General features: G+C 35.6%; 1 protein-coding gene across 1 annotated transcript in view; it reads left to right on the top strand.

Moving 5' to 3' along the window:
- The window catches only part of TMEM135 (transmembrane protein 135), a 256,954-nt gene that overhangs the window by 100,586 nt on the left and 141,767 nt on the right, over positions 1 to 14,601 (top strand). The window contains exon 5 of the mRNA XM_065936872.1: positions 4,238 to 4,303. Within this exon, the coding sequence (XP_065792944.1) occupies positions 4,238 to 4,303 (66 nt within the window). The remainder of the gene's footprint in view (positions 1 to 4,237; positions 4,304 to 14,601) is intronic.

Genomic DNA, 14,601 nt, shown 5'->3' with positions numbered 1-14,601 from the left:
CTCAGATATGCAGATGACACCACCCTTATAGCAAAAAGTGAAGAAGAGCCTCTTGATGAAAGTGAAAGAGGAGAGTGAAAAAGTTGGCATAAAGCTCAACATTCAGAAAACTGAGATCATTTCATCTGGTCCCATCACTTCATGGCAAATAGATGGGGAAACAGTGGAAACAGTGGCTGACTTTATTTTGGGGGGCTCCAAAATCACTGCAGATGGTGATTGCAGCCATGAAATTAGAAGATGCTTGCTCCTTTGAAGGGTAGTTATGACCAACCTAGATAGTATATTAAAAAGCAAAGACAGTACTTTGCCAACAAAGGTCCATCTAGTCAAAATTCTGTTTTTTCCAGTGGTCATGTATGGATGTGAGAGTTGTATTATAAAGAAGGCTGAGTGCTGAAGAATTGATGCTTTTGAACTGTGGTGTTGGCGAAGACTCTTGAGAGTCCATTGGACTGCAAGGAGATCCAGCCAGTCAATCCTAAAGCAGATCAGTCCTGGATATTCATTGGAAGGACTGATGCTGAAACTGAACCTCCAGTACTTTGGCTACCTGATGCGAAGCACTGACTCGTTGGAAAAGACCCCGATGCTGGGAAAGCTTGAAGGCAGGAGGAGAAGGGGACGACAGAGGATGAGATGGTTGGATGGCATCACTAACTCAATGGACATGGGTTTGGGTCGACTCCGGGAGTCGGTGATGGACAGGGAGGCCCGGCGTGCTGCATGCAGTCCAGGGGGTCACAAAGAATCAGATGTGACTGAGCTTCTGAACTGAACTGAACTGAGATAGCTAATGCTTAATTTTCCTATTTTTTACTTTGTATTTTTATCATCATAAAGAAGGAAAGCAGCTGGTGCTTAAAAGCTTCAGTATTTAAATCTCTTTTTTTTCTGTGGCCAGGATAAACAGCTGAGGAATGATTATTGCATATTATTTCTTTTGCTAAATTAATCTTTTTGAAATAATGTAAGTTTCCTTTATTTCCGGTTGTCTTGTCAAGAATGTTAGCATAAATAAATAGCCATATGGCATAATGTGCTAATTGTGGTTGACTGTTTTATATAGTACATTTTTAATTCCCATCTGATGTAGTTTTTAGTTGTATTTTTAACTGTAATCTGATGACCACTTTTTAAGGTAGAATTAGAATTTTGTATTTTCTTTAGGATATTAGTAATAATAAAATCATCTATTGAACACTTATAATTTTCCTTTAGTTACATACTGTTGTTATCCTGATTCTGTTAACCGTGAAGTTGCACTCAAAGAAATAAGTTGCTTGTTTGGATCACACATCTTAACAAATAACAAAGCTAGACTTTGAACTGAACAGCCTGTTTCTGAAACCTGCTTTCTTAATCTTTATGTTATGTTATTTTTTTAAGGCCCTGGAAATACATAAAAATGAGTGTTCTATCAAACATCTTTTCATCTCACGAAGTCCTAAAGTAGACCCTGGATTCACTATTTTACCTTTCTGTAGCTCTTTACTGAGCTTTTTACATACATTAACATAACCACTAACCAACAGAGGAAAACAGGCTGATATTAACTGTTTCCTTTTTACAGAGGAGGTCAGGTCTGTCTTACTGTCTTGGCAACCTGTCTGAGACTTACCAAAATTGTAAATCGTGGGAATAAGATAACTAGAATTATAGTTGCTTGACTAAAAGGATGTAAATATAGGAGATAGGAAATAAATATATGCTAAATACAGCTTTTGTATTCATATGTATAAACTGCATATTAACCCATTGAAGTCCTTCTGTAATATGATGATTTTCAAGGCAAAGTCTATTAAGTATGTATTTCTTGTTAAGGTGACTTATTTTATGTTGATTTAATGAGTTAAAATGCATTGAGCTGTAAGGACATGAGTCTCTGTTGAATTTTGATTATTTTCACTTTGGGAGCCATCAGTGTAGTTTTGCTTGTCTTATAATATTTCACACTGTTCCAAAATTCTATTTTAAATCTATTTTATCTTTTAGTGTATAAAAATTGTTACTTTTATTTTTCCATTTTTCTTTATACTGTTAGCAAATGGTATATGTGCATGATAGAATATTAGAAAAGATCCTTCTGGATCTTTTTTTGGCTTGTGCGTGTGCACGCGTGCACACACACACACACATATACATACGTATACCCACACCCCCAAACACAAAGATCTGTTATTCAAATTTGCATTTCTTACATTTCTAGATTTCATGTCCCTGAGTTGCTTTATCCAACACTTTTCCTAAAAGCAGTCTCTCTTGCTAACATAAATTTTAACTGAGAACCTACAGATGGTTTTTTTCTCTGCCGCTGACAAATATTTAATGAATGTTTTTAGTATTAATCATTTTAGTTATAATCAAAACTCGAAGAGAGGGAAATTTCAATGAAAAATTTGTTAGTGGTAAATTTACAGATGCTGAGAATTAGCCCTGTATCTCATTGTTTTGGACACTTGTTAGTCGTTGTTTGGGTACAAGTAAATTAAAAGCAGTCTCTTTAGTAGAGGTCAAAAGAATGTTGTCCACTCCAGTGCTTTTCTATAGAATCAAAGGAAGTTGAGCTGAATTGACAGAGAGCTGTCAGAATGAGACATCCTTAAAAATGTTGGTGGGAAGAGCTCATGAAATAAATCAATTTAGTTGGAAACAAAAGATTGAATTTAGTATTCTTTCTCTATTGGAGAAAGTGCAAAAGAATAATTAAATCTTTAGACTGCCTCAGGTTTGTGAGTCACAAAAGAGTAAAGTAGTTTGATGTGGTTTAGAGGAGAAGTTGGGGATTTTATCCCAAGTGCTTGCTGCCTCTGCCTTTCCCCTTTTGCTTCTCAAATATATATAGTAACTAACCTGACCTAGATGAGGCCTGTTAATCATATCACTAGATTAAATAAGGTTTTCAAAAGAAACAGGAAGATGGAAGATGTAATTTAGTGTACATATCATTAAGAATGGAAAAAAATACAATGTATTATTGGTAAATTTTTTCTTTTAATAAAAATGTCTGTAAATCTTTCAACATCTAGTTGTATATACGTTTGTAAAAATCTGTCATAGCAAAGTCATTCATTTATCACTTGTTTTTTGTTTGTGTGTATGGATAACCTTTCTTTCTTCCTATTAGTGGCCTGTTTTAACTCTCTCTGAGTTATGGACTGAAATTATGTTCATGTTGTGCTGAATTCACAAATTTAGTAGTGTTTGTCCAGTTTTCCCAGTATCATTTGTTAAAAAGACTGTTCTTTTTCCATTGAATGGTCTCGGTACCTTTCTTGAACATCATTAGACTGTTTATAAAGTTTGTTTTCAGGTTCTCTCTTCTGTTTCATTAGCCTATACATATCTTTATGATTACTGTAGCTTTAAGGTAAGTTTTGAAATCAGAAGGTGTGAGTCCTCCAACTTTGTTCCTCTTTTTCAAGATTATTTTGTCTCTTTGGGGTCTTCAGGGTTGCATATGAATTTTAGGATGGATTTTTGTATTTATGTAAAGAAATCATTAGAATTTTGATAGGAATAGCATTGACTCTATAGGTCATTTTGGATAGTATTGATATCTTAACAATATTATGTCTTTTAATTGATGATGTCTTTCCATTTATTTATATTTTTAGATCTCTGGGCAGTGTTTTTTTAGTTTTCAGTGAATAAGTCTTCTGCTCCTTTGGTTAAATTTATTCTTATGTCTTTAAAATTTTTTTTGATACTGTTATAAACAAAATTCTTAGTTTCCTTTTAGGATTGTTCATTGTTAGTGTATAGAAAGCATTAAGTCTTTTCAGGTGCTATTTAATTCACGACATCACAGAATTACTTCATTTTCTGTCAGTATTTCAGTGCCAGTCAAGTGATTTGGACTGGTATTTGTATACCCATCAGAATAAATGGTAATTTCTGAATTGAATTCAAGTTCTAAGTACTTATTTAATCTTTGTTAACCAGACTAAGTTTTATACTTACTTAAGTGTTCTAATTTGAAACTATAGGTGTGAAATGATAATAGCAGATCAAAATAACCTTTGAAACATTGCAGTTTGAGCTCTTTATAACATTAAAATGTTCTCAAAATGATATTTTTGGAGTATAGTATAAAGCTTATTATACCTTATTCATGCTTCTTTAGAAGTTCCTGAAAAATGTAATGTTGAATGTTTTGCATTTTGGTGTTGGGATGTACAGTTCAATACAGATTACAGATGATACATCTTTGCTTTTTTTTCTTTTAAATTCACAGGCCACAGAAACACTATTTAGAATGGGTGTAGCAAGAGGAGTCATCACAACATTAAGAAATGGAGAAGTAAGATGAGAATTTTTATATACTTATTAGTTCTTAATTCATAGTGTATTTTAAATTAATATAACAAATTGAAAATATCTGAAATACATAATACTGAGTGAATCTGACCTATAAATCAATTTCAGTTAAGTCATATTAGAACCTGATCTTGGGTTGAGTAAATATCTAAGGAGTTAACTGGAACTATTATTGGGTGATTGTAAAATTTAATCAGTCGATAGATATATCAGTGTGTTAGGTGAAAATTTATAGTCATTTGGAAATTTTTTGCCTTTAAATGTTTAATTGTATGTATATTGGCAAATTACTTTGGTATTGATTTGTAATATATACTTTGTCTGTGAAAAATACTTAATTCATCTCTTTGTATTCTCAACAAACTAAAGTCTGTGTTGCCATTTTGAGAGAAGAAAATATTCCCATTAATAAAGTTGGGCGTATTTATTTGCCTAAAATTTGTCAGTATGAATTTTAGGTTTTAGTAATTACTATGAATTTTTTCATGGGAGTGATAAGTGATCTTTTGAACTTTATAAAAAGTTTGGGAATGCAAATGTATGCAAAACAGTTTTATAAGTTTTCTTCTGAGCATATCAACACATACTGCTTATATATATATTTTACTTTCTGGAGAGGAAGTAGTTAAATCAGCTTGCTTCTGATCCATTTCTCCCCCAGTTACTAAAGATTGTAACTGAAGATTGTAAGAGTAATACCTGGTTAACAGGTATTAATGAGGACAAAATTTTTAAGCCCTCTCTTGCACATTTTTTTCTTGCATTTTAAGATCTCTGAAAATGGAATATGTCTTCTAGTGAGTGATACCTCATAGTCACCATTTACTATTTTTCACATCTTAACACCTCTAAAATTAAGTCAATGATATTTTAGAGTTGATAAAATATGATAATATTCTGTAGATTAAAAAAATACAGAGTGATGCATTGTAAGTATTCAGTAAATGGTAGCTGGGATAGGCTACAAATTAGTTTTAATTGTTTAACTTTGGGAAATAGACAATTAAGACAAAGGAAAACAAAGAAATTATTGAATCTGTGTATGTGCAAGTGGCATAGATATTTTTGGACATGGTAGGCTATGTGCTATGAGAATAGATGATATAATATGGTTCTTGCCTCTGGGGGTGCTTACTCTCTGGTGGAGGAAACAGTGGCATCAATACATGGGAAAAAACGTGAAAAAGAGTAGAAATGTGTAGTTAAGGTTGAGTCTGGAAGTAAGTAGAGTCTGAGTCCAGATTCCACTTGCATGTAAGCCTAGTCACTTCAGTTGTGTCTAACTTTTTACAACCCTATGGACTGTAGCCCACCAGGCTCCTCTGTCCATGGGCATTCTCCAGGCAAGAATACTGGAGTGGATAGCCATGCCCTCCTTCAGGGGATCTTCCTGCCAGGGATAGAACCAACGTCTCTTATGTCTCATACATTGGCAGGCAAGTTCTTGATCACTTGCGCCACCTGGAACTGTGCTCAATTTTAGTGTCTGGTCAATCATAGAGAATTACTTTGGAGGTAGGAGATAAACTAAAAGTTTTTGGTCTACTTAAAGAAGAAGCTGAGTTTACCATGTTTATAATGTTAGAAAACTTACGACATGCTAAGGGAGGAGGTTAGAAAGGAGCTTACTTGTTCTAGGGTAGTTGGAAAATTGTTTTAGCTCATTACTGCGAAAGTATTTGTTAAGTAGGGATTAATAAGTAAATTTATGACAATGATATCAGGTAGGAGGAGTAAAGACTGGTGTATCAAAATTACAAAGATAGTAGTCTTTGAATAAATTTGTGATCTGAATGCTTGATGACACTGAGCTTTGCTTGTCTCTTGGGTACCCTTCCCTGTGGTGGTGGTGGTTTAGTTGCTAAGTTGTATCCAACTTTCTGTGACCCTGTGAACTGTAGTTCACCAGGCTCCTCTCTGTGGGATTTCCCAGTGGAATAGGTTGCCATTTCCTTTTCCAGGAGATCTTCCTGACTCGGATTGAACCCACATCTCCTACATTGCAGGTGGATTCTTTACCACTGACCCACCAGAGAAGCCCTCCCCTCCCCTGAATTCTGACTTTAAGCCTATGTTTTGTCTACCTACTGAACATTTTTACTTGCATATTTAAAGAAATGTTGAGACCAGAAAACATGATTCCTTTCTTTGAAAGTAAGAATGTAATTTTCGAAGGGGTTTGTAATTTTTTTTCTAAGTTTTAATGAATCATTAGAGAATTTAAGCAAATGAATGACACATTATCCTTTTAAATCTTCATCACAACTCTGCAAGGGAGAAAAATGCCCATTTTATAGATAAAACAAGTCTCAGAGAAGTTAAACATTTTGCCTATGATCAAACAACTGGGAGATGGGAGTTCTGAGATGTGAACCCCAGTGTGTCTCCAAAACCCATTCATTCCACTCTATAATATAATCACCCATTCATTCCACTATATAATATAATCTCCCTCAGTGTATTCACTTACTTAGAGTTTTCTCTTCATTCAGTTGTCCTGTAGTTTGACAGCTGAAAAATAGCTATAGCTCAATAGCTAAGACCTCTGAGATTATGTGATTAGCCATATATTTTTGATGCTTTCTAATTATCACTGTTATCTTTTCATATGTGCAGTGAAATATATAGCTTAAAATGAAGAGAGAAAAATAGTGACCCTTCCCAATTCTGTTTTGTCACTGAATGCCTAACTGTGTTGATGTGTTCTTTGTACAGTCCTGGGGATGGGCTAGCTGGATTTTTGTGTTTTGATTAAATTGCATAAAAATGCTATAAAGCAGGTAATTTGGGGGAGTAGAATTTTATAGTGTATTTATTTGAAAGGTTAACTTGTAAAATTATCACTATCAAAAATAGTTTTTAAATTTACTTGACTCAAAAAATTGTAGTTTTAAAACTTTTTTAAGAAAGGGATAACCGTATTTTCAGCCTTACTTAAGTACAGGATGAAACAAGTTGTTTTAAAAAAAAGATAAAACTGCTTTCTTAAATTTATGTATTTCAAGAGTTATATATTGTTATATAACTTGAACCTGAGTAATCCAGAAATTAGTGTTTTTTCATTAGGTGGTTCTTAATTCAGGAGCTTCCCTGGTAGCTCAACTGGTAAGGAATCCTCCTGCAATGCAGGAGACCCTGGTTCGATTCCTGGGTCAGGAAGATCCCCTGGAGAAGGGATAGCCTACCCACTCCAGTATTCTTGGACTCCCCTGGTGACTCAGCTGGTCAAGAATCTGCTTGTTATGTGGGAGACCTGGATTCCATCCCTGGGTTGGGAAGATCTTCTGGAGAAGAGAAAGACTACCCACTCCAGTACTGTGGCCTGGAGAATTCCATGGACTGTATAGTCCATAGGGTCGCAAAGATTCGGACACAACTGAGCGACTTTCAATTATTCTTAATTCATAGTTTTAAAAGAAAGCAAAGTTAAGCAGTTCTTCACCATAGAAAGGCAGGATTTCAAACTCTAGGACTTTAAAGACTTATAGCCTTTACCTTCTCTGTGTTAGCTGCCATTTATATCCACTGAATCATAGAGTATTGTGTAATAAAGAAGCTAATGACTTCCTATAGCCAGTGGGTTGATTCATCTGTTATAGCTCTATTAACTGTAAAAAATTTGCGAATTTCTAAAGTACAAACGTATCTATCTTCATTTTCCCAAAAAGTTTAGTGTTTCATATCTGTGTCTTTATGTTAGTAAGACTGATGAATGGAAGGAGAAATAATCCTGGAAAGTATTTATTGCACAACTTCTAATATTCCTGGCATTGCAGGAATGGTGCTTACAGTCCATCAGTAAGCAAAACAGACTGATATCCTTGTCTTTGGGGCGCTTGTATTCTAACCCATTGATAACTTAGTTGTAATTATGGAAGAAAATTGAAAAGTACAAAGCAATGGAGGATGTAATTATAATTGCAGAGCTTCAAAAGGAGGTATAAGCAAGTATATGGTTTAAAAGCATGAGCAGTTTAAATAATAAGGGAAGAAACATGTTATTTGAGTAGGGTAAGTTAGTTCAGAAGATTCATTAGAAGGCACGTCTTAAACTGGGTGTTGAAGAAATTTATTAGCATCCCTGAAGAAGAAGAGGTCAAAAGGCATTGCCAGTTAGGAGAAACAACATAAAAAGGGGCATAGTTGAGAGTTAGGGAGAGATATCTTGGTGTAGAATCAAAAAGGAAAGGAGGAGGTCATGCTGTTGATGGAGAGAAACATTTGTTGAGTGCCTTTTCCAGGCACTTTATAATTATTCAGCTTATTTATAGATTAAAACAGCTTTTCATTTTAGACCTTTTTATCACCATTCTTTCCAAAGGAAATATTTGAGGTTCAAGAAAGAGTATTTTTTAAAAGTCACATTTCTCTGAGAATTTGCTATTTGAATGCTTATGATGATACTGATTAAGCTTGTGGTATAGTTAAGAGTTAATACTTTTTCTTCCTCCCACGTGGAAAAGGCAGCCTTGTGTGGCAGAAAAAGCACTAATTTGCCTGCCACTAGACCTGTTTCTCCTCCTGGCATTACTAGCTATGCGATCTTGGACAATTTACTTTCTCACAACTTCAAATTCATAACTTTGGAAAATGAGCTGATTAGATGATCTTTACGGTCCTATTTAACTTTAACATTTTCTGCTTCTAGGCACCTATGTATAACCTTTCTTTTTTGTGGTTCTCAGCCTTGAGTGCGTATGAGAATTGCCCAGGGAGATCTGTGAAACTTAGGTCCATGGGCTCCATCCCCAAAGACTTTGTCAATTAGATCTAACCTAGAGCTCCAGTACTTATATTTATTAAAATATCCATTGATTTTTAAAGCTTAGCTACTAATACTAACTACTGTTTTAGAAAATTATTTATCCATTTTATGGCTTCTTTGAATTCAGGGGATATAAAATTTGAGTTAGACAAAACAGTTAAAGAAATAGGAAAGAAATTTGAGGTGTATTTAAATTTTTTTGTACATAAATAGAATACTGTAGCATGGTTTGTTGTTGTTTTGGAAAGGTGGATCTGGGACTTGACACAGTATATTTACTTTTGTTTTATATTACTGTGTGGTATTAGGTATTCTGCGTGTTTTATTAGAATGGAAACCTTTTTTTGCGTTTTACGTGATTTTTTAAAAAGTCATATAGAATATTTAGTTTTAGTGTAATTGCTGCAGTGCAGCCCTCAGTTTAAGATAAATATAATCATAAATACCTCTGTGGATTTATATGTATATAAATATTAGGGCTATATTATTCTAAAATCATAAAGTTTGTAATTTTGAAACAAATTACAGTGATACATTTTTAAACAAAATTTTTTCATGCCTTAAGCAATACTTGAAGAGTCTATAAAATATACATGTTTATATTCATTCTTAGTCACAAAGTTACTGATCATTAAGATATTAGATACATGTCCAACACTTGAAATTATGTTAAAATTATATTCAATTTAATATAATACTTAAACCAAGTATTTTCTTATTATGAATGCAAATTCTTTATATAAGGAAACCTAGAAGTAAAGTTTTATTTATATTTTAAAAATTGCATCTTTTTTTTGCTTAATTAAATATATATTTTTAACTATTTCTCTTTTAATATCACCTCAGGAAATATTTGTGCTTCCCTGGTAGATCAGCAGTAAAGAATCCATCTGCCAAGCAGGAGACGTTTGTTCGATCCCTGGGTCAGGAAGATCCTCTGGAGAAGGAAATGGCAGCCCACTCCAGTATTCCTGCCTAGAAAATCCCATGGACAGAGGAGCCTGGTGGGCTACAGTCCATAGGGTCACAGAGAGTTGGACATGTTTGCAGCGACTGAAACACAGGAAATATATGTCTTTAATAAGCAATGTATTAGTATTTCCAATAGTGAAGTTTCTGAAGCTAGTAGAGTGCCAGTACCTAGTGGCTTGTAAAATTTAATCAGTGAGCAATCCTTACTGAGCGCATCTTAAGGTAGAGGTAGCACGTGGCACTTGTACCAGATCTAGTGTTACTTCCCCTCCCTTTCTTCCCCAAGTGTTAACTGAGCGCCAGGCGCTATGCAAAGTGCTGGGCTTTAACTATAAATAAGACCGATATGGTTTAAGCCTCAGGAAACTTTACAGTCCAGTGACTGAGTCCATAAACCTGCCACTTAGGACCTGCCATGCAGTGTCCTGTTGTCTACTTTAAATAGAGTTAAAAGCATCCACTCATGCATTACTCTGTGAAAAGTAGATTTATAAAGCAGCTAGTGTAATAGCACAAAGTAAGCCTGTTAGGGTTTAGCCTGTATTAAATTATAGCTATTTATTGAATTAAATAGGGTGATACATTTTCTATATTAACATGAGTTTATGGGCATCTCTAACCATTGGTAATGGAAGACAGATATTTTGGATCCATAGCTATGCTTCCCTGGTGGCTCAGCAGTGAAGAATCCTGGCAAGGAAAATTGGATTATCTCTTCTATGATAACACCTTTGATTTATGTATTGTATTTTAATGGGAAGAAAATATGAAGATAAGTTTACACACCTGTTGCCATTGAAATATGCTCTTTGTTAACTTGACTAGCTTCCTCTCATATCTCCATATCACTAAGGGAAAAAAAAATTCTGACCACTTTAGAGTGTCCCCAAATAATATTTTCAAGTTTATTGTTTTTCCTTCTGGCGGGGATTTCCAAATTCTGCGTGTAGTGGTAATCCATGCATATGCAGATGGACCTCGGTGTTCGTGGTTTCCACATCCGAATATGTGTAGGACTGACTGTACTGAGCCATTTTATGTAAGGAACCCGAGCATGCGTGGATTTTGGCTTCTGTGGCAGTTCTGGAGCCAGTCCCTTGTGGATGCTGACAGGTGACTGTAATCTATTAGAGTTTAGCCTAGAAAAGTTACTATGATGTTTTTTCCTTTCAAGAAGCAAATAGGGTATAGCTTAAAGAAGTATATGGGGAAAATGGATAACACCCTGATAAGGAGAAAACAAATGTGGAAAAGGATATAGAGAGCAAGGTTAAGGCCTTATAATAAGCAAATGTATGAAGAAGTCCCATTCCTGTCTCTTGATGGGGTGGGAAGAAATGAGTCTTAATTATAGGACAGAAAGTTGGAGATGACTGGAGTCATTAGTCATGATTTCAAGGTGGCAAAACATTAAGAGAGACTTCCAGGAGGTCTGGGGTTGGCTATGTCGTTTGTTTTTACAAAATTGTGTTTCCTAATATCTGTCAGTCTAGATGGTATAGATACTGAACTGCTAGGGGCAGAAGACTGGTCTGACTTAATTTTTTTTTTCCCCCACTTTTCCAATTCCATGAATCAAAACAGCATGTTATATTTTGGCAGGTGCTTAGAAACTTTAGAATCCATGCCAGAATGGCATTGTAAAACATTGAGCTTCAGAATTTGTATTTTATTCTTGCTCTAATAGTTTATCCTTGTCACTATATTGAATTTAAATGACTCACCATTTGTATGCTCTCACATTATTTCATATTTTTGGTGAACAAACAGTTTATTTGGAAAGTTCTGATACAAAGAAGGCCAAAGTGAGGTTTTAATACTATCAGATCACAATGTTTAAGCTTGGTGGCCTTGTCTATACCAACTCTGTATATGCCTTTCTACACTGAGATAATTATCTTTCAGAATGCCCTTATTTTCTTCATAATAGTAATTCTGCTTTTGATTTAAGTACAAAAATAAATGTGCCATAATTTTCTCCTTAAACAAAACAAACAATATCTGGACAATATCTGGCTAACTATGGAACACTTAGGTTTTATTTTTCAAAAATTGGAAGGGTTCTTAAGATAACATCAGTGTGTTTTGATCCTAATAGGAAGAGCTGTAGGCCAGGAAAGCAATTATTTCCACATGGGTAAGGCCAGTTCCAACTACCTCCCCCTGAACTTACTAAACTTGCCTACTTTGGTTATGTAGCTCTATGTGGTTGAGAGCATTAGCAAATGTAGGCTCTCTTTTGAAAATCAAGTCTTTAGATATACAGAAAATGTCTCTTTGTATCCCATATACCAAATGAATTTTGTGTGTAGTGTTGGGGTGAGTTTAGCAGCAAGTAATTAAACATTTTGAGTTTCCAAAATTTAATTTTTTGTAAAAATGTCTGTCCAAATGATAATTTTTACCATTTAGTTTGTACATCTTTTTTTCTTTCTTCGTTGACTCTTGGCTGTGTTCTCAATAGATGAGTTTGCAATGTAAAGACAGTAAGGATGTGGCAGAACTTGACATTTGTGTTAAATGGTGTGGTTGGTCTTTCTGGTGATCAGCCCAGGTCCTAAAGCTATGAATCACTGTATTAGCATAACAGATACTTATACCACTCAGGAAATTCCAAGGATGTTTAAAGCTGTGTACCAGGAACAGGGAGCAAAGCACAGATATATTCTTTATTAAAGCACAAATTCATAGATTTCCTTTTTCTGAAAATTTCATATATATGGAATCATACAATATATGGGGCTTCCCAGGTATCACTAGTGACAAAGAACCTGCCTGCCAATGCAGAAGACGTAAGAGATGTGGGTTCGATCCCTGGGTCAGGAAGATCTCCTGGAGGAGGGCAGGGCAACCCACTTCAGTGACTTGCCTGGAGAATCCCATGGACAGAGCAGCCTTGTGGGCTATCTATGGTCCAAGTTTTGCAAAAACTCAGACATGACTGAAGTGACTTAGCATGCACGCATGCATGCATACATGCACACAATATACACTCTTTCATGCCTGACTTCTTTCACTTAGCATATTTTTGAGAGTCATCCATAGTAGTTTTTCCTTTTCGTGACTGAGTAGTATTCCTTTGTGTGGACAATATTTTGTTCATCTACTAACCAACTAATGAACATTTGGATACTTTTCAGTTTTTGGCTATTATGAGTAATATTTCTGTGAGCATTTGCATAGAAGACTTGTGTGTTGGCATATGTTTTAATGTCTCTTGGTTTGATACGAAATTGCTCAGTCATATTGAAACCGTTTACCTTGGATAGGGCATTGACCCATGTGCTAGGGCTCAAACCAAGCCAAAACCCATGGTACCTGGTTTCAGGACTTAAAGAAGCTCAGGATCTTGATATCTCATTGCAGAAAGAATTCAGTGAGAGACAAAGTGATATGTGAGAAGTGGATTTATTCAGATTCAGAGAGAAGCACCCTCCACAGACAGAGTGTGGGCCATAGAGGGTGAGGGTGGCCACGAAAATGTGACATGATTAGTTTTTATGGGCTGGGTAATTTCATATGCTAATGATTGGGAGGATTATTCCAATTATTTTGGGGAAGGGGTGGAGATTTCCAGGAATTGGGCCACTGCCCACTCCTTGGTCTTTTGACAGCCTTGTCATGGCGCCTCTGGGTGTGTCATTTAGCTTGCTTACTGAGCCTCAAGGTCTAGTGGAGGTTGCATTGTCTGCCTCCTGGACCCATTTGATTTGAATAGGTGTGTGTTGTGTCCTCGGGCTGTGTCACTCTTTCAAAGATTGTGCCCTGCCCCCTTCCCTCCTTTTATAATAGGAGGAACTTTTAAAGAAGAAGTGGCTATATTATTTTACATTCCACGTGGCGATGGATAGGAGGTCCAGTTTGTCAACATCTTTCCCAGTGTTTGGTATTACCAGTCTTTTTCATTATAGCCATTCAAAAAATATGTTGCTGTATCTTTTGGCTGTAATTTGCCTTTACCTAATGACTAATGGGGCTTCCCCGGTAGCTCAATGGTAAAGAATCTGCTTGCCAACGCAGGAGATGTGGGTTCAGTCGCTGGGTTGGGAGGATCCCCTGAAGAAGAAAATGGCAAGTCACTCCAGTATTCTTGCTTGGGATCCCATGGACAGGGGAAGTTGGTGGGCTACAGTCCCTGGGGTTGTAAAAGAGTTGGACAACTTAGCAACTAAACAGCAAAAACAGTGACTAATGATGCTGGAACCTTTTCACATGCTTGTTAGTCATTGGTGTATCTTTGATAAAATGTCGGTTAAAGTCTTTTGCCAAGTTTTGTGTGTTTTGTTACTCAAGTTGTAGGAGGTGATTTTTTTTTCAAACTTTAAACTTTTTTAAGTTTTGTATTGGGATATAGCTGGTCAACAATGTTGGGGTAGTTTCAGATGAACAGCAAAGGGACTCAGCCATACATATACCTATATCCATTCTTCCCAAAACCCCCTCCCATCTAGGCTGGCACACGACATTGAGCAGAGTTCCATGTACTATACAATACGTCCTGTTGGTTATCCATTTCAAATATAGACGTATGTAAATGACCTTCC

The sequence above is a fragment of the Muntiacus reevesi genome, chromosome 5 (assembly GCF_963930625.1).
Source record: "Muntiacus reevesi chromosome 5, mMunRee1.1, whole genome shotgun sequence".
NCBI lineage: Eukaryota > Metazoa > Chordata > Mammalia > Artiodactyla > Cervidae > Muntiacus > Muntiacus reevesi.
Note: the sequence above shows the minus strand (reverse complement) of the source record. Positions and strands in the feature narration are given on the sequence as shown.